General features: G+C 62.2%; 1 protein-coding gene across 1 annotated transcript in view; it reads left to right on the plus strand.

Annotated features, from left to right (window-relative positions):
* Window positions 1-23,826, plus strand: part of LOC144252161 (ribosome quality control complex subunit TCF25-like) — a 41,268-nt gene extending 17,442 nt beyond the window's left edge. Inside the window, 4 exon segments of the mRNA XM_077794670.1 lie at window positions 729-888; window positions 2,301-2,388; window positions 3,960-4,005; window positions 23,638-23,826. Coding sequence (XP_077650796.1) covers window positions 729-888; window positions 2,301-2,388; window positions 3,960-4,005; window positions 23,638-23,826 — 483 coding nt within the window.
* The last annotated feature ends 1,135 nt before the right edge of the window (window positions 23,827-24,961 follow it).

The raw sequence follows: 24,961 nt of genomic DNA on the forward strand, positions 1-24,961 counted from the left end.
GCTGCAAACTGAGTGGGACAAACAGCTGAACAGAGCTTGTCTAGAGGGGGCTCAGGCCTAGGAGGGGAGGAGGGGGAGGAGCCTGTACTTGTTCTACTTTTCTGCTGGAACCTTTCACAGTACATATTTTTCGTGAATAAAGAAAAACATTTTTCATAAAAAATAAGTAATGAAAAACAGGTAAATCATTTAAAATCACATAACTCTTTATACAGTTGGCCAAGAAGTCTCACTTCCAGGGATCTAGTTTATAGAGATTCCAGGAGCTCAGGAGAATGGCTATAAGAAACCCACGGGGTCCCCAGAACCAGCCACAGAGGAATGTTTGTGGTGGTTTATAAGATTACAGAACTCTGTGGAAATGAGCATTCCCTGTTAATGGAAAAGCATGGAGTAGATCATGTCTGTTACATCGCACACAGAGAAAGGCGGGGAAATGTTTGAAGAGGGTAGTGGCCCCTCTAGGTGGGGGCAGTCATAGCTTGGCTGCCTTCACTCTGGACCCTGCTGTGTGGGGAGAGGGAGTCGCTCCTGTCCCCCACAGTGCTGAGCCTGGGGGGCTCAACAGAGCTCTTTCCCACTGACGTTGCCCTTCTGCACATTGAAGACCCCCAGGTGGAGCAAGTCCTCCATCCAGGTGTGGGGGTGGCCCGCTTTGTCAGCTCACTGTGGTGCACCTGGTCCTGACAGAGGGAAGGCCCCTCACCTGGCCTCTTGCTCCCTTGTAGGCTCATCGGAACCTGTCGCAGCTCCCAAATTTTGCCTTCTCGGTTGCATTGGCATACTTCCTGTTGAGACAGCAGACAGACCTCCCCCAGCATGAGCTCAGCTCTGCCAGAGAGAAGGCCTCCCTCTTGATCCAGCAGGCACTCACCATGTTCCCTGGAGGTAGGTACCACGCTGGCCTGTGCAGTAGTTCTTCCTGAGGGTGGAGACCTGATCCCAGCCCTGCCTTGTACTTAAAGAAAGATGTGTTCTCCAGCCAGCCTAAAAACTGCTGATGTTGCAGTTAGCTGATTATCCACCTCAGGAGGCCAACTGCATGCCAGCCAGGTGGGAGGGGGCCTTGGGTGAGGGACAAACTGTGTGTCCACTAACTTTGCTGTTAGTTACAGGGCAGGAGAGAGATACAGGGTATGCACATTGGTGTTTTGTGTTAGGGAGAGAAACAGCAGCAGAGGGTTGAGCGGGGCCTGGACCTGATCCAATGGCAGTGTGTGGTACAGCCCTGCATTTCCAGGGTGCCCCCCCCACACACTAGGCCTCTATCTGCACCCAGGGCAGGCCCAGGGGGCTGCTGCCTACTCAGGCGGTGGGTGGCGAACCTTCTCCACAAGCACGCAGGAAGTGACCCTCTAGAGGAGGCCGTCCTTGCGCTTGAGGGTAGGAGTGTTTGTGACAGAGGTGTGCACACACTCGGTGACTGCCCCTCTGAGGGGAAGTCCCAGAGTAAGCACTGCTTTGTTGGCTCTGACGAAGCCATGGAGAGGCCCCAGCACTGGGTGGACGTGAGCACAGGCAGACCCACCTGCAGTGTCCAGAGCTCCCTGTCAGGAGCAGAGCCAGCTCACCAACTCAGGGCTCAGCCCATCATCCCAGCAGCCACCTCTGTCCCCCTCGGGTTCGATGCAACTGGGAGCCCTCGGTAGGCCAGCCGAGGTGGGGGACACAGGGCCACTGGGCCCACGTTGAATAACAGAGCTACCATGGCTATCCCTCAGGAGAAACCCTACTGCGGCTTGTCCCTGGGAGGCAGTTGGTAGGCAGGCTTTCCCAGCAGCTGCCTCTGGCAGGGTCTCGGCATGTGGGCAGTGTAGGGAAGCCCTGCCTACTCAGCCGGAGAGTACTGCATGGGGACAGTACTAGAGCTGGAGAGGCCCTGACCCAGAGGACTGAACACCCAGAGCCCATGACCATGTGTTGGCCACTGTGGGGTCACCTACCCTGGGGCCCTGTGGGGTCACCTCCTCCAGGGCACTGGCCGACCCCACTCCAACCAGTCTGCCTAGGGTCTGTTGCTCATGCTTGAAGGGTGATGGCAAGTCTCCCTGAGATGGGGAAGGGCACTTGGAGGACAAGGGTCTGCCTCCAGGGTGCAGAGGTACCTGCTCATCCTTTGTGGACCCCCATCCTCAGCCACTCCCCCTGCAGCATCTCGGAACGCTGGTCAGACTCAAGGACCCCGTGGCCTTGCAGCCTCTGTGACGTCACGACTCCAGTCGTGTCTGTGATCAGGGCCCACAGGGCCCCGGGTCCTTGTCCTGGCCACTGAGCACCTGAGCCTCTGCTTCCTCCTGCAGTCCTCATGCCCTTGCTCGAGTACTGCAGTGTGCGGCCCGATGCCACTGTCTCCAATCACCGCTTCTTTGGACCAGATGCTGAGATAAGGTAGAGCCTTGGTGCCCTGCTGGGATAACTCCTGGTGGGCATCCTCGTCGCCTCCTGGGGGCCCTCGCTTATCCTCAGGGCAGTGGAGGGGTGGCAGGTACGCTCTGCACCGCAGGGTCAGGGTGTGTGTGTGGCTCTGTCTCCTGGAAACCTGCTTCAGCCTGGTGGCAATCTCGGAGACAGGAAACCCCTGGGGATGTTGGTTACTGTCCCCTAAAGAAGGCCTGGAGTCTGTGTCCACATATGGGTCACCTTACGTCTGAAGAGAAACACTGGTGGGTCAAGTAAATGGCCTCTGGCCTAAGACATGAGGTTCACGAGATGCCTTTTGACAGGAGTGGGCAGCAGGGCTTAAGGTCAGACAGCATGACCCACAGGCACTGGCTGTGGGCAGAGGGGCTCTTGTTGCTGGTATGTTCCACTTTCTGCATTGGCACATATCACCTTTTTCATGTTTCTCATAAAAAATACAGAGGAGTCAGCCAGGTGTAGTGGCACAGCCTATGATCCCAGCAACTCTGGAGGCTGAGGAGGGGGATCCAGCCTCAACAACTCAGCGTATTGTGTCCATTTAGAACTAAAAATATATATAAGATATGAAAAATAAAAAGGCTGGGGATGTGGCTTAGTGGTAGAGTACCCCTGGGTTCAATCCCCAGTACCAGAAATAAAAAGAAAACATAAATGAAAGAAAACGTGTTATGGGGGTCCACCCCAGAATCCCCATCCCCTAGCCAGCCTTCGTCCTCTGCATTGGTCTCTGCAGACACAAATGTACACTGAGCAACTCAGTCAGCTGAGGAGCACAGACAGCACTGATTCAAAGTCGCAGACCTGTATGCCCTCCCTTCAGGAAGTGGACTGTCCATCAGTAGCTGAGAGACAGCCTCTTATGCTCCAGAAGGTCCTGCTGGGGGATCTGCTCACAGGCTTTGCTCCCACAGTCAGGCCCAACCTGACACAGGCTTTGCTCCCAAAGCCAGCCCCAATCCTGCACCCTGACCTTGCTGCCACAGCCAGCTCCCTATCCCTGATCTTGGCCTTGCTCCCACAGCCAGTCCCCCATCCCTGACACTAGCATTGCTCCCACAGCCAGTCCCCCATCACTGACCCAGGCCTTGCTCCACCCAGCTCCCCATCCCTGACCCTGGCCTTGCTCCCACACACAGCTCCCCATCCCTGACCTTGGCCTTGCTCCACCCAGCTCCCCATCCCTGACCCAGGCCTTGTTCCCACAGCCAGTCCCCCATCCCTGACCCAGGCCGTGCTCCCATACCCAGCTCCCCATCCCTGACCTTGGCCTTGGTCCACCCAGCTCCAATCCCTGACCCAGGTCTTGCTCCCGCAGCCAGTCCCCTGCCCTGACCATGGCCTTGTTCAACACCCAGCTCCCCATCCCTGACCATAGCCTTGATCCACCCAGCCCCCATCCCTGACTCTGGCCTTGCTCCCACAGCCAGCCCCCCAGCTATGACCTTCGCCTTGGTCCACCCAGCAGCCCATCCCTGACCCATGCCATGCTCCCACAGCCAGCCCCCAATCCCTGACCCAAGCCTTACTCCCAAAGCCAGCCGCCCATCCCTGACCCACCTTGTGAGTCTGTACCTTGCTCCCACAGTCAGTCCCCCATCCCTGACAAAGGCCTTGCTACACCCAGCTCATCATCCCTGACCCTGGCCTTGCTCCCACAGCCAGCCCCCCAAGCCTGACCCTGGCCTTGCTCCACCCAGCTCCCCATCCCTAACCCAGGCCTTGCTCCACCCAGCTCCCCATCCCTGACACAAGTCTTCCTGCCACAGACAGCTCCCCATCCCTGAACCAGGCCTTGCTCCACCAGCTCCCAAACCCTGACCCAGGCCTTGCGCCCACAGCCCAACCCCAATCCCTGAACCAAGCCTTGCTCCCACAGCCAGTCCCCCATCCCTGACCCAGGCCTTCTTCCCAAGGCCAGTCCCCCATCCCTGACGCAGGCCTTGTTCCCAAGGCCAATCCCCCATCCCTGACCCAGGCCTTGCTCCACCCAGCTACCATCCCTGACCCAGGTCTTGCTCTAACCAGCTCCCCATCCCTGACCCAGGCCTTGCTCCCACAGCCAGGCCCCCATTCCTGACCCAGGCCTTGCTCCACAGCTAGCCCCCATTCCCTGACCCAGGCCTTGCTCCACCCACCTTCCCATCCCTGACCCAGGCTTGCTCCCACAGCCAGCTCCCCATCCCTGACCGAGGCCTTGCTCCACCCAGCTCCCCATCCCTGACCTTGGCCTTGCTCCACCCAGCTCCCCATCACTGACCAAAGCCTTGATCCAACAGCCAGCCCCCTGCCCTAACCCCGGCCTTATTCCCAAAGCCAGCTCCCCATCCCTGACCTTGGCCTTGCTACACCCAGCTCCACATCCCTGACCCAGGCCTTGTTCCCAAGGCCAGTCCCCCATCCCTGACCCAGGCCTTGCTCCAACAAGCTCCCCATCCCTGACCCAGGCCTTGCTCCTATACCCAGCTCCCCATCCCTGACCTTGGCCTTGGTCCACCCAGCTCCCATCCCTGACCCAGGTCTTGCTCCCGCAGCCAGTGCCCTGCCCTGACCATGGCCTTGTTCAACACTCAGCTCCCCATCCCTGACCATGGCCTTGATCCACCCAGCTCCCCATCCCTGACCCTGGCCTTGCTCCCACACCCAGCTCTCCATCCCTGACCTGGGCCTTGCTCCACCCAGCTCCCCATCCCTGACCCAGGCCTTGTTCCCACAGCCAGTCACCCATCACTGACCCAGGCCTTGCTCCACCCAGCTCCCCATACCTGACTCAGTCCTTGTTCCCACAGCCAGTCCCCCATCCCTGACCCATGCCTTGCTCCACCCAACTCCCCATCCTTGACCCACGCCTTGCTCCCACACCCAGCTCCCTATCCCTGACCTTAGACTTGCTCTACCCAGCTCCCATCCCTGACCCAGGTCTTGCTCCTACAGCCAGTCCCCTGCCCTGTCCATGGCCTTGTTCCCACACCCAGGTCCCCATCCCTGACCTTGGCATTGCTCCACCCAGCCATCAGCCCTAACCCTGGCCTTGCTCCCACAGCCAGCTCCCCATCCCTGACCTTGGCCTTGCTCCACCCAGCTCCCCATCCCTGACCCTGGCATTGCTCCCAAAGCCAGTCCCCCATCCCTGACCCTGGCTTTGTTCCCACAGCCAGTCCCCCATCACTAACCCAGGCCTTGCTGCACCCAGCTTCCCATCCGTGACCCAGGCCTTGCTCCACCCAGCTCCCCATGCCTGACCCAGGCCTTGTTCCCACAGCCAGCCCCCAATCCCTGACCCAGACTTACACCCACAGTCAGCTCCCCATCCCTGACCCTGGCCTTGCTACACTCAGCTCCCCATCCCTGACCCAGGTCTTGCTCCACCCAGCTCGCCAACCCTGACCTTGGCCTTGCTCCGCCCAGCTCCCCATCAAAGACCCAGGCCTTGCTCCCACAGCCAGCCCCCTGCCCTGACCCTGGCCTTATTCCCACAGCAGCTCCCCATCCCTAACCCTGGCCTCGCTCCACCCAGCTCCCCATCCCTGACCTTGGCTTTGCTCCACCCAGCTCCCCATCCAGGACCTTGGCCTTGCTCCACCCAGCTCCCCAAACTTGACCCAGGCCTTGTTCCCACAGCCAGGCCCCCATCCCTGAACCTGGCCTTGCTCACACAGCCAGCTCCCAATCCCAGACCTTGGCTTTGCTCCCACAGCCAGCCCCCCATCCCTGACCCTGGCCTTATTCCCACAGCCAGCTCCCCATCCCTGACCTTGTCCTTGCTCCACCCACAACCCCATCCCTGACCCTGGCCTTGCTCCACCTAGCTCCCAATCCCTGACCCTAGCCTTGCTCCACCCAGCTCCCCATCCCTGACCCAGGCCTGTTCCCACAGCCAGTCCCCTATCCCTGACCCAAGCCATGCTCCATTCAGGTCTCCATCCCTGACCCTGGCCTTGCTCCCACAGCCAGCTCCCCATCCCTTACCCAGGCCTTGCTCCACACAGCTTCCCATCCCTGACCCAGGCCTTGCTCCACAGCCACCTCCCCATCCCTGACCCTGGCCTTGCTCCACCCAGCTCCACATCCCTGACCCAGGCCTTGCTCCATGCAGCTCTCCATCACTGACCCAAGCCTTGCTCCCACAGCCAGCCCCCTGCCCTGACCCTGGCCTTATTCCCACAGCAAGCTCCCCATCCCTAACCCTGGCCTTGCTCCACCCAGATCCCCATCCCTGACCCAGGCCTTATTCCGAAGGCCAGTCCCCCATCCCTGACCTAGGCCTTGCTCAACCCAGGTCCCCATCCCTGACCCTGGCCTTTCTCCCACACCCAGCTCCCCATCCCTGACCTTGGCCTTGCTCCACCCAGCCCCCCATCCCTGTCCCTGGCCTTGCTCCCTGAGACAGCACCCCATCCCTGACCTTGGCCTTGCTCCCACAGCCAGTCCCCCATCCCTGACCCTGGCCTTGCTCCCAAAGCCAATCCCCCATCCCTGACACTGTCCGTGTTCCCACAGCCATTCCCCAATCCCTGAACCAGGCCTTGCTCCACCCAGCTCCCCATCCCTGACCCAGGCCTTATTCCGAAGGCCAGTCCCCCATCATTGGCCCAAGCCTTACTCCCACAGCTAGCCCCCCATCCCTGACGCAGGCCTTGCTCCACTAACAGCCCCCCATCCCTGACCCAGGCCTTGCTCCACAGCCAGCTGCCCATCCCTGACACAGGCCTTGCTCCCACAGCCCGACCCCAATCCCTGACACAAGCCTTGCTCCCACAGCCAGTCCCCCATCCCTGACCCAGGCCTTGCTCCACAGCAAGCTCCCCATCTCTGACCCAGGCCTTGCTCCACCCAGCACCCCATCCCTGACCCAGGCGTGCTCCCACAGCCAGCTCACCATCCCTGACCCTGGCCTTGCTCCACCCAGCTCCCCATCCCTGACCCAGGCCTTGCTCCACCCACCTCCCCACCCCTGACCTTGGCCTTGCTCCACCCAGCTCCCCATCCCTGACCCAAGCCTTGCTCCAACAGCCAGTCCCCCATCCCTGACTTTGGCCTTGCTCCACCCAACCCTCCATCCCTGACCCAGGCCTTGTTCCCACACTAGTCCCCCATCCCTGACCCAGAGCTTGCTCCACACAGCTCTCCATCCCTGACCCTGGCCTTGTTCCCACACCAGTCCCGCATCCCTGACCCAGGCCTTGCTCTACCCAGCTCCCCCTCCGTGACCCAAGCCTTGTTCCCACAGCCAGTCCCCCATCCCTGACCCAGGCCTTGCTCCACCAAGCTCCCCATCCCTGACCCAGGCCTTGCTCCTATACCCAGCTCCCCATCCCTGACCTTGGCCTTGCTCCACCCAGCTCCCATCCCTGACCCAGGTCTTGCTCCCGCAGACAGTGCCCTGCCCTGACCATGGCCTTGTTCAACACTCAGCTCCCCATCCCTGACCATGACCTTGATCCACCCAGCCCCCCATCCCTGACCCTGGCCTTGCTCCCACACCCAGCTCTCCATCCCTGACCTGGTCCTTGCTCCACCCAGCTCCCCATCCCTGACCCAGGCCTTGTTCCCACAGCCAGTCACCCATCCCTGACCCAGGCCTTGCTCCACCCAGCTCCCCATACCTGACTCAGTCCTTGTTCCCACAGCCAGTCCCCGATCCCTGACCCATGCCTTGCTCCACCCAACTCCCCATCCTTGACCCAGGCCTTGCTCCCACACCCAGCTCCCTATCCCTGACCTTAGCCTTGCTCTACCCAGCTCCCATCCCTGACCCAGGTCTTGCTCCTACAGCCAGTCCCCTGCCCTGTCCATGGCCTTGTTCCCACACCCAGGTCCCCATCCCTGACCTTGGCCTTGCTCCACCCAGCCATCATCCCTAACCCTGGCCTTGCTCCACCCAGCTCCCCATCCCTGACCCTGGCATTGCTCCCAAAGCCAGTCCCCCTTCCCTGACCCTGGCCTTGTTCCCACAGCCAGTCCCCCATCACTAACCCAGGCCTTGCTGCACCCAGCTCCCCATCCGTGACCCAGGCCTTGCTCCACCCAGCTCCCCATGCCTGACCCAGGCCTTGTTCCCACAGCCAGCCCCCAATCCCTGACCCAAGCCTTACTCCCACAGCCAGCACCCCATCCCTGACCCAGGCCTTGCTCCACAGCAAGCCCCCCATCCCTGACCCAGACTTACACCCACAGTCAGCTCCCCATCCCTGACCCTGGCCTTGCTCCACCCAGCTCCCCAACCCTGACCTTGGCCTTGCTCCGCCCAGCTCCCCATCACTGACCCAGGCCTTGCTCCCACAGCCAGCCCCCTGCCCTGACCCTGGCCTTATTCCCACAGCAGCTCCCCATCCCTAACCCTGGCCTCGCTCCACCCAGCTCCCCATCCCTGACCTTGGCTTTGCTCCACCCAGCTCCCCATCCAGGACCTTGGCCTTGCTCCACCCAGCTCCCCAAACTTGACCCAGGCCTTGTTCCCACAGCCATGCCCCCATCCCTGAACCTGGCCTTGCTCACACAGCCAGCTCCCAATCCCAGACCTTGGCTTTGCTCCCACAGCCAGTCCCCCATCCCTGACCCTGGCCTTATTCCCACAGCCAGCTCCCCATCCCTGACCTTGTCCTTGCTCCACCCACAACCCCATCCCTGACCCTGGCCTTGCTCCACCCAGCTCCCCATCCCTGACCCAGGCCTTGTTCCCACAGCCAGTCCCCTATCCCTGACCCAAGCCATGCTCCATTCAGGTCTCCATCCCTGACCCTGGCCTTGCTCCCACAGCCAGCTCCCCATCCCTTACCCAGGCCTTGCTCCACACAGCTTCCCATCCCTGACCCAGGCCTTGCTCCACAGCCACCTCCCCATCCCTGACCCTGGCCTTGCTCCCACAGCCAGCCCCCTGCCCTGACCCTGGCCTTATTCCCACAGCAAGCTCCCCATCCCTAACCCTGGCCTTGCTCCACCCAGATCCCCATCCCTGACCCAGGCCTTATTCCGAAGGCCAGTCCCCCATCCCTGACCTAGGCCTTGCTCCACCCAGGTCCCCATCCCTGACCCTGGCCTTGCTCCCACACCCAGCTCTCCATCCCTGACCTGGGCCTTGCTCCACCCAGCTCCCCATCCCTGACCCAGGCCTTGATCCCACAGCCAGTCACCCATCCCTGACCCAGGCCTTGCTCCACCCAGCTCCCCATACCTGACTCAGTCCTTGTTCCCACAGCCAGTCCCCCATCCCTGACCCATGCCTTACTCCACCCAACTCCCCATCCTTGACCCACGCCTTGCTCCCACAACCAGCTCCCTATCCCTGACCTTAGCCTTGCTCTACCCAGCTCGCATCCCTGACCCAGGTCTTGCTCCTACAGCCAGTCCCCTGCCCTGTCCATGGCCTTGTTCCCACACCCAGGTCCCCATCCCTGACCTTGGCCTTGCTCCACCCAGCCATCAGCCCTAAGCCTGGCCTTGCTCCCACAGCCAGCTCCCCATCCCTGACCTTGGCCTTGCTCCACCCAGCTCCCCATCCCTGACCCTGGCATTGCTCCCAAAGCCAGTCCCCCATCCCTGACCCTGGCCTTGTTCCCACAGCCAGTCCCCCATCACTAACCCAGGCCTTGCTGCACCCAGCTCCCCATCCGTGACCCAGGCCTTGCTCCACCCAGCTCCCCATGCCTGACCCAGGCCTTGTTCACACAGCCAGCCCCCAATCCCTGACCCAAGCCTTACTCCCACAGCCAGCACCCCATCCCTGACCCAGGCCTTGCTCTACAGCAAGCCCCCCATCCCTGACCCAGACTTACACCCACAGTCAGCTCCCCATCCCTGACCCTGGCCTTGCTCCACCCTGCTCCCCATCCCTGACCCAGGTCTTGCTCCACCCAGCTCGCCAACCCTGACCTTGGCCTTGCTCCGCCCAGCTCCCCATCAAAGACCCAGGCCTTGCTCCCACAGCCAGCCCCCTGCCCTGACCCTGGCCTTATTCCCACAGCAGCTCCCCATCCCTAACCCTGGCCTCGCTCCACCCAGCTCCCCATCCCTGACCTTGGCTTTGCTCCACCCAGCTCCCCATCCAGGACCTTGGCCTTGCTCCACCCAGCTCCCCAAACTTGACCCAGGCCTTGTTCCCACAGCCAGGCCCCCATCCCTGAACCTGGCCTTGCTCACACAGCCAGCTCCCCATCCCAGACCTTGGCTTTGCTCCCACAGCCAGCCCCCCATCCCTGACCCTGGCCTTATTCCCACAGCCAGCTCCCCATCCCTGACCTTGTCCTTGCTCCACCCACAACCCCATCCCTGACCCTGGCCTTGCTCCACCCAGCTCCCCATCCCTGACCCAGGCCTTGTTCCCTCAGCCAGTCCCCTATCCCTGACCCAAGCCATGCTCCATTCAGGTCTCCATCCCTGACCCTGGCCTTGCTCCCACACCCAGCTCCCCATCCCTTACCCAGGCCTTGCTCCACACAGCTTCCCATCCCTGACCCAGGCCTTTCTCCACAGCCACCTCCCCATCCCTGACCCTGGCCTTGCTCCACCCAGCTCCCCATCCCTGACCCAGGCCTTGCTCCATGCAGCTCCCCATCCTTGACCTTGGCCTTGCTCCACCCAGCTCTCCATCACTGACTCAAGCCTTGCTCCCACAGCCAGCCCCCTGCCCTGACCCTGGCCTTATTCCCACAGCAAGCTCCCCATCCCTAACCCTGGCCTTGCTCCACCCAGATCCCCATCCCTGACCCAGGCCTTATTCCGAGGGCCAGTCCCCCATCCCTGACCTAGGCCTTGCTCCACCCAGGTCCCCATCCCTGACCTTGGCTTTGCTCCACCCAGCTCCCCATCCAGGACCTTGGCCTTGCTCCACCCAGCTCCCCAAACTTGACCCAGGCCTTGTTCCAACAGCCATGCCCCCATCCCTGAACCTGGCCTTGCTCACACAGCCAGCTCCCAATCCCAGACCTTGGCTTTGCTCCCACAGCCAGTCCCCCATCCCTGACCCTGGCCTTATTCCCACAGCCAGCTCCCCATCCCTGACCTTGTCCTTGCTCCACCCACAACCCCATCCCTGACCCTGGCCTTGCTCCACCCAGCTCCCCATCCCTGACCCAGGCCTGGTTCCCACAGCCAGTCCCCTATCCCTGACCCAAGCCATGCTCCATTCAGGTCTCCATCCCTGACCCTGGCCTTGCTCCCACAGCCAGCTCCCCATCCCTTACCCAGGCCTTGCTCCACACAGCTTCCCATCCCTGACCCAGGCCTTGCTCCACAGCCACCTCCCCATCCCTGACCCTGGCCTTGCTCCCACAGCCAGCCCCCTGCCCTGACCCTGGCCTTATTCCCACAGCAAGCTCCCCATCCCTAACCCTGGCCTTGCTCCACCCAGATCCCCATCCCTGACCCAGGCCTTATTCCGAAGGCCAGTCCCCCATCCCTGACCTAGGCCTTGCTCCACCCAGGTCCCCATCCCTGACCCTGGCCTTGCTCCCACACCCAGCTCTCCATCCCTGACCTGGGCCTTGCTCCACCCAGCTCCCCATCCCTGACCCAGGCCTTGATCCCACAGCCAGTCACCCATCCCTGACCCAGGCCTTGCTCCACCCAGCTCCCCATACCTGACTCAGTCCTTGTTCCCACAGCCAGTCCCCCATCCCTGACCCATGCCTTACTCCACACAACTCCCCATCCTTGACCCACGCCTTGCTCCCACAACCAGCTCCCTATCCCTGACCTTAGCCTTGCTCTACCCAGCTCGCATCCCTGACCCAGGTCTTGCTCCTACAGCCAGTCCCCTGCCCTGTCCATGGCCTTGTTCCCACACCCAGGTCCCCATCCCTGACCTTGGCCTTGCTCCACCCAGCCATCAGCCCTAACCCTGGCCTTGCTCCCACAGCCAGCTCCCCATCCCTGACCTTGGCCTTGCTCCACCCAGCTCCCCATCCCTGACCCTGGCATTGCTCCCAAAGCCAGTCCCCCATCCCTGACCCTGGCCTTGTTCCCACAGCCAGTCCCCCATCACTAACCCAGGACTTGCTGCACCCAGCTCCCCATCCGTGACCCAGGCCTTGCTCCACCCAGCTCCCCATGCCTGACCCAGGCCTTGTTCCCACAGCCAGCCCCCAATCCCTGACCCAAGCCTTACTCCCACAGCCAGCACCCCATCCCTGACCCAGGCCTTGCTCTACAGCAAGCCCCCCATCCCTGACCCAGACTTACACCCACAGTCAGCTCCCCATCCCTGACCCTGGCCTTGCTACACCCAGCTCCCAATCCCTGACCCAGGTCTTGCTCCACCCAGCTCGCCAACCCTGACCTTGGCCTTGCTCCGCCCAGCTCCCCATCAAAGACCCAGGCCTTGCTCCCACAGCCAGCCCCCTGCCCTGACCCTGGCCTTATTCCCACAGCAGCTCCCCATCCCTAACCCTGGCCTCGCTCCACCCAGCTCCCCATCCCTGACCTTGGCTTTGCTCCACCCAGCTCCCCATCCAGGACCTTGGCCTTGCTCCACCCAGCTCCCCAAACTTGACCCAGGCCTTGTTCCCACAGCCAGGACCCCATCCCTGAACCTGGCCTTGCTCACACAGCCAGCTCCCCATCCCAGACCTTGGCTTTGCTCCCACAGCCAGCCCCCCATCCCTGACCCTGGCCTTATTCCCACAGCCAGCTCCCCATCCCTGACCTTGTCCTTGCTCCACCCACAACCCCATCCCTGACCCTGGCCTTGCTCCACCCAGCTCCCCATCCCTGACCCAGGCCTTGTTCCCTCAGCCAGTCCCCTATCCCTGACCCAAGCCATGCTCCATTCAGGTCTCCATCCCTGACCCTGGCCTTGCTCCCACACCCAGCTACCCATCCCTTACCCAGGCCTTGCTCCACACAGCTTCCCATCCCTGACCCAGGCCTTTCTCCACAGCCACCTCCCCATCCCTGACCCTGGCCTTGCTCCACCCAGCTCCCCATCCCTGACCCAGGCCTTGCTCCATGCAGCTCCCCATCCTTGACCTTGGCCTTGCTCCACCCAGCTCTCCATCACTGACTCAAGCCTTGCTCCCACAGCCAGCCCCCTGCCCTGACCCTGGCCTTGCTCCCACAGCCAGCTCCCCATCCCTGACCTTGGCCTTGCTCCACCCAGCTCCCCATCCCTGACCCTGGCATTGCTCCCACAGCCATGCCCCCATCCCTGACCCTGGCCTTGTTCCCACAGCCAGTCCCCCATCACTAACCCAGGACTTGCTGCACCCAGCTCCCCATCCGTGACCCAGGCCTTGCTCCACCCAGCTCCCCATGCCTGACCCAGGCCTTGTTCCCACAGCCAGCCCCCAATCCCTGACCCAAGCCTTACTCCCACAGCCAGCACCCCATCCCTGACCCAGGCCTTGCTCTACAGCAAGCCCCCCATCCCTGACCCAGACTTACACCCACAGTCAGCTCCCCATCCCTGACCCTGGCCTTGCTACACCCAGCTCCCCATCCCTGACCCAGGTCTTGCTCCACCCAGCTCGCCAACCCTGACCTTGGCCTTGCTCCGCCCAGCTCCCCATCAAAGACCCAGGCCTTGCTCCCACAGCCAGCCCCCTGCCCTGACCCTGGCCTTATTCCCACAGCAGCTCCCCATCCCTAACCCTGGCCTCGCTCCACCCAGCTCCCCATCCCTGACCTTAGCTTTGCTCCACCCAGCTCCCCATCCAGGACCTTGGCCTTGCTCCACCCAGCTCCCCAAACTTGACCCAGGCCTTGTTCCCACAGCCAGGCCCCCATCCCTGAACCTGGCCTTGCTCACACAGCCAGCTCCCCATCCCAGACCTTGGCTTTGCTCCCACAGCCAGCCCCCCATCCCTGACCCTGGCCTTATTCCCACAGCCAGCTCCCCATCCCTGACCTTGTCCTTGCTCCACCCACAACCCCATCCCTGACCCTGGCCTTGCTCCACCCAGCTCCCCATCCCTGACCCAGGCCTTGTTCCCTCAGCCAGTCCCCTATCCCTGACCCAAGCCATGCTCCATTCAGGTCTCCATCCCTGACCCTGGCCTTGCTCCCACACCCAGCTACCCATCCCTTACCCAGGCCTTGCTCCACACAGCTTCCCATCCCTGACCCAGGCCTTTCTCCACAGCCACCTCCCCATCCCTGACCCTGGCCTTGCTCCACCCAGCTCCCCATCCCTGACCCAGGCCTTGCTCCATGCAGCTCCCCATCCTTGACCTTGGCCTTGCTCCACCCAGCTCTCCATCACTGACTCAAGCCTTGCTCCCACAGCCAGCCCCCTGCCCTGACCCTGGCCTTATTCCCACAGCAAGCTCCCCATCCCTAACCCTGGCCTTGCTCCACCCAGATCCCCATCCCTGACCCAGGCCTTATTCCGAAGGCCAGTCCCCCATCCCTGACCTAGGCCTTGCTCCACCCAGGTCCCCATCCCTGACCCTGGCCTTTCTCCCACACCCAGCTCCCCATCCCTGACCCTGGCCTTGCTCCACCCAGCCCCCCATCCCTGTCCCTGGCCTTGCTCCCTGAGCCAGCTTCCCATCCCTGACCTTGGCCTTGCTCCCACAGCCAGTCCCCCATCCCTGACCCTGGCCTTGCTCCCAAAGCCAGTCCCTCATCCCTGACCCTGGCATTGTTCCCACAGCCATTCCCCAATCCCTGAACCAGGCCTTGCTCCACCCAGCTCCCCATCCCTGACCCAGGCCTTATTCCGAAGGCCAGTCCCCCATCCCTGGCCCAAGCCTTACTCCCACAGCTAGCCCCCCATCCCTGACCCAGGCCTTGCTCCACTAACAGCCCCCCATCCCTGACCCAGGCCTTGCTCCACAGACAGCTGCCCAACCCTGACCCAGGCCTTGCTCCCACAGCCCGACCCCAATACCTGACCCAAGCCTTGCTCCCACAGCCAGTCCCCCCAACCCTGACCCAGGCCTTGCTCCACAGCCAGCTCCCCATCTCTGACCCAGGCCTTGCTCCACCCAGCTCCCCATCCCTGACCCAGGCGTGCTCCCACAGCCAGCTCCCCATCCCTGAACCTGCCTTGCTCCACCAGCTCCCCATCCCTGACCCAGGCCTTGCTCCACCCACCTCCCCATCCCTGACCTTGGCCTTGCTCCACCCAGCTCCCCATCCGTGACCCAAGCCTTGCTCCAACAGCCAGTCCCCCATCCCTGACCTTGGTCTTGCTCCACCCAACCCTCTATCCCTGACCCAGGCCTTGTTCCCACACTAGTCCCCCATCCCTGACCCAGAGCTTGCTCCACCCAGCTCTCCATCCCTGACCCTGGCCTTGTTCCCACACCAGTCCCCCATCCCTGACCCAGGCCTTGCTCCACCCAGCTCCCCCTCCGTGACCCAAGCCTTGTTCCCACAGCCAGTCCCCCATCCCTGACCCAGGCCTTGCTCCACCAAGCTCCCCATCCCTGACCCAGGCCTTGCTCCTATACCCAGCTCTCCATCCCTGACCTTGGCCTTGCTCCACCCAGCTCCCATCCCTGACCCAGGTCTTGCTCCCGCAGCCAGTGCCCTGCCCTGACCATGGCCTTGTTCAACACTCAGCTCCCCATCACTGACCATGGCCTTGATACACCCAGCCCCCCATCCCTGACCCTGGCCTTGCTCCCACACCCAGCTCTCCATCCCTGACCTGGGCCTTGCTCCACCCAGCTCCCCATCCCTGACCCAGGCCTTGATCCCACAGCCAGTCACCCATCCCTGACCCAGGCCTTGCTCCACCCAGCTCCCCATACCTGACTCAGTCCTTGTTCCCACAGCCAGTCCCCCATCCCTGACCCATGCCTTGCTCCACCCAAATCCCCATCCTTGACCCAGGCCTTGCTCCCACACCCAGCTCCCTATCCCTGACCTTAGCCTTGCTCTACCCAGCTCGAATCCCTGACCCAGGTCTTGCTCCTACAGCCAGTCCCCGGCCCTGACCATGGCCTTGTTCCCACACCCAGGTCCCCATCCCTGACCTTGGCCTTGCTCCACCCAGCCATCATCCCTAACCCTGGCCTTGCTCCCACAGCCAGCTCCCCATCCCTGACCTTGGCCTTGCTCCACCCAGCTCCCCATCCCTGACCCTGGCATTGCTCCCAAAGCCAGTCCCCCATCCCTGACCCTGGCCTTGTTCCCACAGCCAGTCCCCCATCCCTAACCCAGGCCTTGCTGCACCCAGCTCCCCATCCGTGACCCAGGCCTTGCTCCACCCAGCTCCCCATCCCTGACCCAGGCCTTGTTCCCACAGCCAGCCCCCAATCCCTGACCCAAGCCTTACTCCCACAGCCAGCACCCCATCCCTGACCCAGGCCTTGCTCTACAGCAAGCCCCACATCCCTGACCCAGACTTACTCCCACAGTCAGCTCCCCATCCCTGACCCAGGCCTTGTTCCCACAGCCAGTCACCCATCCCTGACCCAGGTCTTGCTCCACCCAGCTCCCCATACCTGACTCAGTCCTTGTTCCCACAGCAAGTCCCCCATCCCTGACCCATACCTTGCTACACCCAACTCCCCATCCTTGACCCAGGCATTGCTCCCACACCCAGCTCCCTATCCCTGACCTTAGCCTTGCTCTACCCAGCTCCCATCCCTGACCCAGGTCTTGCTCCTACAGCCAGTCCCCTGCCCTGACCATGGCCTTGTTCCCACACCCAGGTCCCCATCCCTGACCTTGGCCTTGCTCCACCCAGCCATCATCCTTAACCCTGGCCTTGCTCCCACAGCCAGCTCCCCATCCCTGACCTTGGCTTTGCTCCCACAGCCAGCCCCACATCCCTGACCCTGGCCTTATTCCCACAGCCAGCTCCACATTTCTGACCTTGTCCTTGCTCCACCCACCTCCCCATCCCTGACCCTGGCCTTGCTCCACCCAGCTCCCAATCCCTGACCCTAGCCTTGCTCCACCAAGCTCCCCATCCCTGACCTTGGCCTTGCTCCACCCAGTTCCCCATCCCTGACCCTGGCCTTATTCCCACAGCCAGCTCCCGAACCCTGACCTTGGCCTTGCTCCACCCAGCTCCCCATCCCTGAACCAGGCCTTGTTCCCACAGCCAGTCCCCTATCCCTGACCCAAGCCATGCTCCATTCAGGTCTCCATCTCTGACCCTGGCCTTGCTCCCACAGCCAGCTCCCCATCCCTTACCCAGGCCTTGCTCCACACAGCTTCGCATCCCTGACCCAGGCCTTGCCCCACAGCCACCTCCCCATCCCTGACCCTGGCCTTGCTCCACCCAGCTCCCCATCCTTGACCTTGGCCTTGCTCCACCCAGCTCTCCATCACTGACCCAAGCCTTGCTCCCACAGCCAGCCCCCTGCCCTTACCCTGGCCTTATTCCCACAGCAAGCTCCCCATCCCTAACCCTGGCCTTGCTCCACCCAGATCCCCATCCCTGACCCAGGCCTTATTCCGAAGGCCAGTCCCCCATCCCTGACCTAGGCCTTGCTCCACCCAGGTCCCCATCCCTGACCCTGGCCTTTCTCCCACACCCAGCTCCCCATCCCTGACCTTGGACTTGCTCCACCCAGCCCCCCATCCCTGTCCCTGGCCTTGCTCCCTGAGTCAGCTCCCCATCCCTGACCTTGGCCTTGCTCCCACAGCCAGTCCCCCATCCCTGACCCTGGCCTTGCTCCCAAAGCCAGTCCCCCATCCCTGACCCTTGCCTTGTTCCCACAGCCATTCCCCAATCCCTGAACCAGGCCTTGCTCCACCCAGCTCCCCATCCCTGACCCAGGCCTTATTCCGAAGGCCAGTCCCCCATCCCTGGCCCAAGTCTTACTCCCACAGCTAGCCCCCCATCCCTGACCGAGGCCTTGCTCCACTAACAGCCCCCCATCCCTGACCCAGGCCTTGCTCCACAGCCAGCTGCCCATCCCTGACCCAGGCCTTGCTCCCACAGTCCGACACCAATCCCTGACCCAAGCCTTGCTCCCACAGCCAGTCCCCCATCCCTGACCCAGGCCTTGCTCCATAGCCAGCTCCCCATCTCTGACCCAGGCCTTGCTCCACCCAGCTCCCCATCCCTGACCCAGGCGTGATCCCACAGCCAGCTCCCCATCCCTGACCCTGGCCTTGTTCCCACACCAGTCCCCCATCCCTGACCCAGGCCTTGCTCCACCCAGCTCCCCCTCCGTGACCCAAGCCTTGTTCCCACAGCCAGTCCCCCATCCCTGACCCAGGCCTTGCTCCACCAAGCTCCCCATCCCTGACCCAGGCCTTGCTCCTATACCCAGCTCCCCATCCCTGACCTTGGCCTTGCTCCACCCAGCTCCCATCCCTGACCCAGGTCTTGCTCCCGCAGACAGTGCCCTGCCCTGACCATGGCCTTGTTCAACACTCAGCTCCCCATCCCTGACCATGGCCTTGATCCACACAGCCCCCCATCCCTGACCCTGGCCTTGCTCCCACACCCAGCTCTCCATCCCTGACCTGGTCCTTGCTCCACCCAGCTCCCCATCCCTGACCCAGGCCTTGTTCCCACAGCCAGTCACCCATCCCTGACCCAGGCCTTGCTCCACCCAGCTCCCCATACCTGACTCAGTCCTTGTTCCCACAGCCAGTCCCCCATCCCTGTCCCAGGCCTTGCTCCACCCAACTCCCCATCCTTGACCCAGGCCTTGCTCCCACACCCAGCTCCCCATCCCTGACCCTGGCCTTGCTACACCCACCTTCCCATCCCTGACCCAGGTCTTGCTCCACCCAGCTCCCCAACCCTGACCTTGGCCTTGCTCCGCCCAGCTCCCCGTCACTGACCCAGGCCTTGCTCCCACAGCCAGCCCCGTGCCCTGACCCTGGCCTTATTCCCACAGCAGCACCTCATCCCTAACCCTGGCCTTGCTCCACCCAGCTCCCCATTCCTGACCTTGGCTTTGCTCCACCCAGCTTCCCATCCACACCTTGGCCTTGCTCCACCCAGCTCCCCAACCTTGACCTAGGCCTTGTTCCCACAGCCAGGCCCCCATCCCTGAACCTAGCCTTGCTCACACAGCCAGCTCCCCATCCCAGGCCTTGGCTTTGCTGCCACAGCCAGCCCCCCATCCCTGACCCTGGCCTTATTCCCCTGCCAGCTCCCCATCCCTGACCTTGTCCTTGCTCCACCCACCTCCCCATCCCTGATCCTGGCCTTGCTCCACCAAGCTCCCAATCCCTGACCCTAGCCTTGCTCCACCAAGCTCCCCATCCCTGACCTTTGCCTTGCTCCACCCAGCTCCCCATCCCTGACCCAGGCCTTGTTCCCTCAGCCAGTCCCCTATCCCTGACCCAAGCCATGCTCCATTCAGGTCTCCATCCCTGACCCTGGCCTTGCTCCCGCAGCCAGTTCCGCATCCCTTACCCAGGCCTTGCTCCACACAGCTTCCCATCCCTGACCCAGGCTTTGCTCCACAGCCACCTCCCCATGCCTGACCCTGGCCTTGCTCCACCCAGCTCCCCATCCCTGACCCAGGCCTTGCTCCATGCAGCTCCCCATCCTTGACCTCGGCCTTGCTCCACCCAGCTCTCCATCACTGACCCAAGTCTTGCTCCCACAGCCAGCCCCCTGCCTTGACCCTGGCCTTATTCCCACAGCAAGCTCCCCATCCCTAACCCTGGCCTTGCTCCACCCAGATCCCCATCCCTGACCCAGGCCTTATTCCGAAGGCCAGTCCCCCATCCCTGACCTAGGCCTTGCTCCACCCAGGTCCCCATCCCTGACCCTGGCCTTTCTCCCACACCCATCTCCCCATCCCTGACCTTGGCCTTGCTCCACCCAGCCCCCCATCCCTGTCCCTGGCCTTGCTGCCTGAGCCAGCTCCCCATCCCTGACCTTGGCCTTGCTCCCACAGCCAGTCCCCCATCCCTGACCCTGGCCTTGCTCCCAAAGCCAGTCCCCCATCCCTGACCCTTGCCTTGTTCCCACAGCCATTCCCCAATCCCTGAACCAGGCCTTGCTCCACCCAGCTCCCCATCCCTGACCCAGGCCTTATTCCGAAGGCCAGTCCCCCATCCCTGGCCCAAGCCTTACTCCCACAGCTAGCCCCCCATCCTTGACCCAGGCCTTGCTCCACAGACAGTCCCCCATCCCTGACCCAGGCCTTGCTCCACAGCCAGCTGCCCATCCCTGACCCAGGCCTTGCTCCCACAGCCCGACCCCAATCCCTGACCCAAGCCTTGCTCCCACAGCCAGTCCCCCATCCCTGACCCAGGCCTTGTTCCCATAGCCAGCCCCCAATCCCTGACCCAAGGCTTACTCCCACAGCCAGCACCCCATCCCTGACCCAGGCCTTGCTCCACAGCAAGCCCCCCATCCCTGACCCAGACTTACTCCCACAGTCAGCTCCCCATCCCTGACCCTGGCTTTGCTACACCCAGCTCCCCATCCCTGACCCAGGTCTTGCTCCACCCAGCTCCCCTACCCTGACATTGGCCTTGCTCCGCCCAGCTCCCCATCACTGTCCCAGGCCTTGCTCCCACAGCCAGCCCCCTGCCCTGACCCTGGCCTTATTCCCACAGCAGCTCCCGATCCCTAACCCTGGCCTTGCTCCACCCAGCTCCCCATCCCTGACCTTGGCTTTGCTCCACCCAGCTCCCCATCCAGGACCTTGGTCTTGTTCCACCCAGCTCCCCAAACTTGACCCAGGCCTTGTTCCCACAGCCAGGCCCCCATCCCTGAACCTGGCCTTGCTCACACAGCCAGCTCCCCATCCCAGACCTTGGCTTTGCTCCCACAGCCAGCCCCCCATCCCTGACCCTGGCCTTATTCCCACAGCCAGCTCCCCATCCCTGACCTTGTCCTTGCTCCACCAACCTCCCCATCCCTGACCCTGGCCTTGCTCCACCCAGCTCCCAATCCCTGACCCTAGCCTTGCTCCACCAAGCTCCCCATCCCTGACCTTTGCCTTGCTCCACCCAGCTCCCCATCCCTGACCCTGGCCTTATTCCCACAGCCAGTCCCCTATCCCTGAGCCAAGCCATGCTCCATTCAGGTCTCCATCCATGACCCTGGCCTTGCTCCCACAGCCAGCTCCCCATCCCTTACCCAGGCCTTGCTCCACACAGCTTCCCATCCTTGACCCAGGCCTTGCTCCACAGCGACCTCCCCATCCCTGACCCTGGCCTTGCTCCACCCAGCTCCCCATCCCTGACCCAGGCCTTGCTCCATGCAGCTCCCCATCCTTGACCTTGGCCTTGCTCCACCCAGCTCTCCATCACTGACCCAAGCCTTGCTCCCACACCCAGCCCCCTGCCCTGACCCTGGCCTTATTCCCACAGCAAGCTCCCCATCACTAACCCTGGCCTTGCTCCACCTAGATCCCCATCCCTGACCCAGGCCTTGTTCCGAAGGCCAGTCCCCCATCCCTGACCCAGGCCTTGCTCCACCCAGCTCCCCATCCCTGACCCTGGCCTTTCTCCCACACCCAGCTCCCCATCCCTGACCTTGGCCTTGCTCCACCCAGCCCCCCATCCCTGTCCCTGGCCTTGCTCCCTAAGCCTGCTCCCCATCCCTGACTTTGGCCTTGCTCCCACAGCCAGTCCCCCATCCCTGACCCTGGCCTTGCTCCCACATCCAGTCCCCCATCCCTGACCCTGGCATTGTTCCCACAGCCATTCCCCAATCCCTGAACCAGGCCTTGCTCCACGCAGCTCCCCATCCCTGACCCAGGCCTTATTCCGAAGGCCAGTCCCCCATCCCTGGCCCAAGTCTTACTCCCACAGCTAGCCCCCCATCCCTGACCCAGGCCTTGCTCCATAGACAGCCCCCCATCCCTGACACAGGCCTTGCTCCACAGCTAGTTGCCCATCCGTGACCCAGGCCTTGCTCCCACAGCCCGACCCCAATCCCTGACCCAGGCCTTGCTCCTATACCCAGCTCCCCATCCCTGACCTTGGCCTTGCTCCACAGCCAGCTCCCCATCTCTGACCCAGGCCATGCTCCACCCCGCTCCCCATCCATGACCTAGGCGTGCTCCTACAGCCAGCTCCCCATCCCTGACCCTGGCCTTGCTCCACCCAGCTCCCTATCCCTGACCCAGGCCTTGCTCCACCCACCTCCCCATCCCTGACCTTGGCCTTGCTCCACCTAGCTCCCCATCCCTGACCCAAGCCTTGCTCCAACAGCCAGTCCCCCATCCCTGACCTTGGCCTTTCTCCACCCAACCCTCCATCCCTGACCCAGGCCTTGTTCCCACACTAGTCCCCCATCCCTGACCCAGAGCTTGCTCCACCCAGCTCTCCATCCCTGACCCTGGCCTTGTTCCCACACCAGTCCCCCATCCCTGACCCAGGCCTTGCTCCACCCAGCTCCCCCTCCGTGACCCAAGCCTTGTTCCCACAGCCAGTCCCCCATCCCTGACCCAGGCCTTGCTCCACCAAGCTCCCCATCCCTGACCCAGGCCTTGCTCCTATACCCAGCTCCCCATCCCTGACCTTGGCCTTGCTCCACCCAGCTCCCATCCCTGACCCAGGTCTTGCTCACACAGCCAGTGCCCTGCCCTGACCATGGCCTTGTTCAACACTCAGCTCCCCATCTTTGACCATGGCCTTGATCCACCCAGCCCCCCATCCCTGACCCTGGCCTTGCTCCCACACCCAGCTCTCCATCCCTGACCTGGGCCTTGCTCCACCCAGCTCCCCATCCATGACCCTGGCCTTGCTCCCAAAGCCAGTCCCCCATCCCTGACCCTGGCCTTGCTCCCACAGCCAGCCCCCCATCCCTGACCCTGGCCTTCCTCCCACAGCCAGTCCCCCATCCCTGACCCCTGCCTTGCTCCAACCAGCTCACCATCCCTGACCCTGGCCTTGCTCCACCCAGCCCCCCATCCCTGACCCAGGCCTTGCTTGCACAGCCAGCTCCCCATCCCTGACCTTGGCCTTGCTCCACCCAGCTCCCCATCACTGACCCAGGTCTTGCTCCCACAGACAGCCCCCCATCACTGACCCTGGCCTTGCTCCCACAGCCAGTCCCCCATCCCTGACCCCGGCTTTGCTCCATCCAGCTCACCATCCCTGACCCTGGCCTTGCTCCACCGAGCCCCCCATCCCTCACCCAGGCCTTGCTTGCACACCCAGCTCCCCATCCCTGACCTTGTCCTTGCTCCACCCAACTCCCCATCCCTGACCCAGGTCTTGCTTCCACAGACAGCCCCCCATCCCTGACCCAGGCCTTGGTCCAAATTTATAAACTGCGCATGTCACCACGCCCCTTGATGAGAAACCGGTAGTGAGGGCAGAGAGTGAGTCCCTTTCCGGAGGACCGTTAGCTCAGCCCCCCTCACTTTCCTTGTGGCTTCCTGAGAGCAGGAGCCCTCCATGCCGCCCCTGCAGCCGTTGCCTGGGCTGGAGCGCCAGAGGAGCTGCGCTACTGGAACTGTTGCAGCTGGAGTTGTAGCCGCCACGGAAGCGGCCCGAACCGCCGCCAAGGCTGTCGCTGGAGCCCACACCATGGGAATCCAGTGCCGCCGCTGCTGCTGCCCTGAACCCACGCTGTAGCCGTCAGAGCACAAGAATCTGTAGAGCCAACGCCATGTCGGAGCGATGCTGCAGGTGCACAGGAACCCTGGCAGCCCATGCCGCCTCAAGAGTGTGGGATCCCCTGGGCCCACATGGAGCTTATTCTGGCTTCTGGATTCATCGCCAACCAACTCCCAGGTGCCTGTAGATGTAGGGATTGTTTATAGTTGTGGGTGCTCAGGGTAGCATTCCCATGTCTGGTCCCAGAGTGAGTGGGTGCACACACATGGCTGTGAGGATATGTGGCTGGAGTATGCATGTATTAGAAAGTATGTGTATATAGGATTGTGTGTGAACTGTTTTTGTGAGTCGGTATTTCTTTGATTCATGATGAGTATGTGTGAATGAATAAGGCTATGATTATGTGTGTATATGTGTGTGTGTGTGTGTCATGTGTGTATAACCATTGCCTTGTCAGCCCCCCATCACTCAGTCTGGCATCACCCTGCAGGCATTTTTGCATCTTACAAGTGGTCAGCCCAAGATGATGCATGGTTGTGTGTGCATGTGTGTGTGTATGTGTGTATTAGGGGTTGAAGCATGTAGTGGCAGAACCAAATACAACTAGGAATCCCCTCCCTGTGGAGGCAGACAGCCCTCTAGGGCAGCGTGGAGACTGGGATCTGTTGCTGCCCTCTGCACAGGGAGCATGGGTGTGTATGTGTTGTTTGTATGTGTCTCTGTGTTTGGATTTTACCCTTTTATTTTATGAATCAGCTCCAGGATTGGTGGTACATTCTAGTGTTTTCCAATAAGGAAATTTGCAAGGTATCCAGGATCCCTTGGAATGGCCTAGAGGTTTTCTGATTACCCCTGTTTTATAAGGAAATTGCAGGTTGGTTTAATTCAGAAGGGCAGAATTGAGAAATGGCAGGCAGGAGAGTGTCAGCAAAGCTTCTGGGAGGGCTCTGGCTCATGTCCTGGTTCTAGCTTTGCCACCAGCTCTCTCAGATCTGTGTCTCAGTTTCTTCTCTTCTCTAGGACTCAATTTTCACACGTAGGATGCAATTGTCCTAATGTCCCAATACAGTTCTTCTCAGTGTAGCTTGGTTTAGAGGACAGGCTATGGTGCATGCATTGCACATAGTGACCAGAAGTCTGGGACTCTTTCCTG

Source organism: Urocitellus parryii, unplaced genomic scaffold (assembly GCF_045843805.1).
Source record: "Urocitellus parryii isolate mUroPar1 unplaced genomic scaffold, mUroPar1.hap1 Scaffold_37, whole genome shotgun sequence".
Taxonomy (NCBI): Eukaryota; Metazoa; Chordata; class Mammalia; order Rodentia; family Sciuridae; genus Urocitellus; species Urocitellus parryii.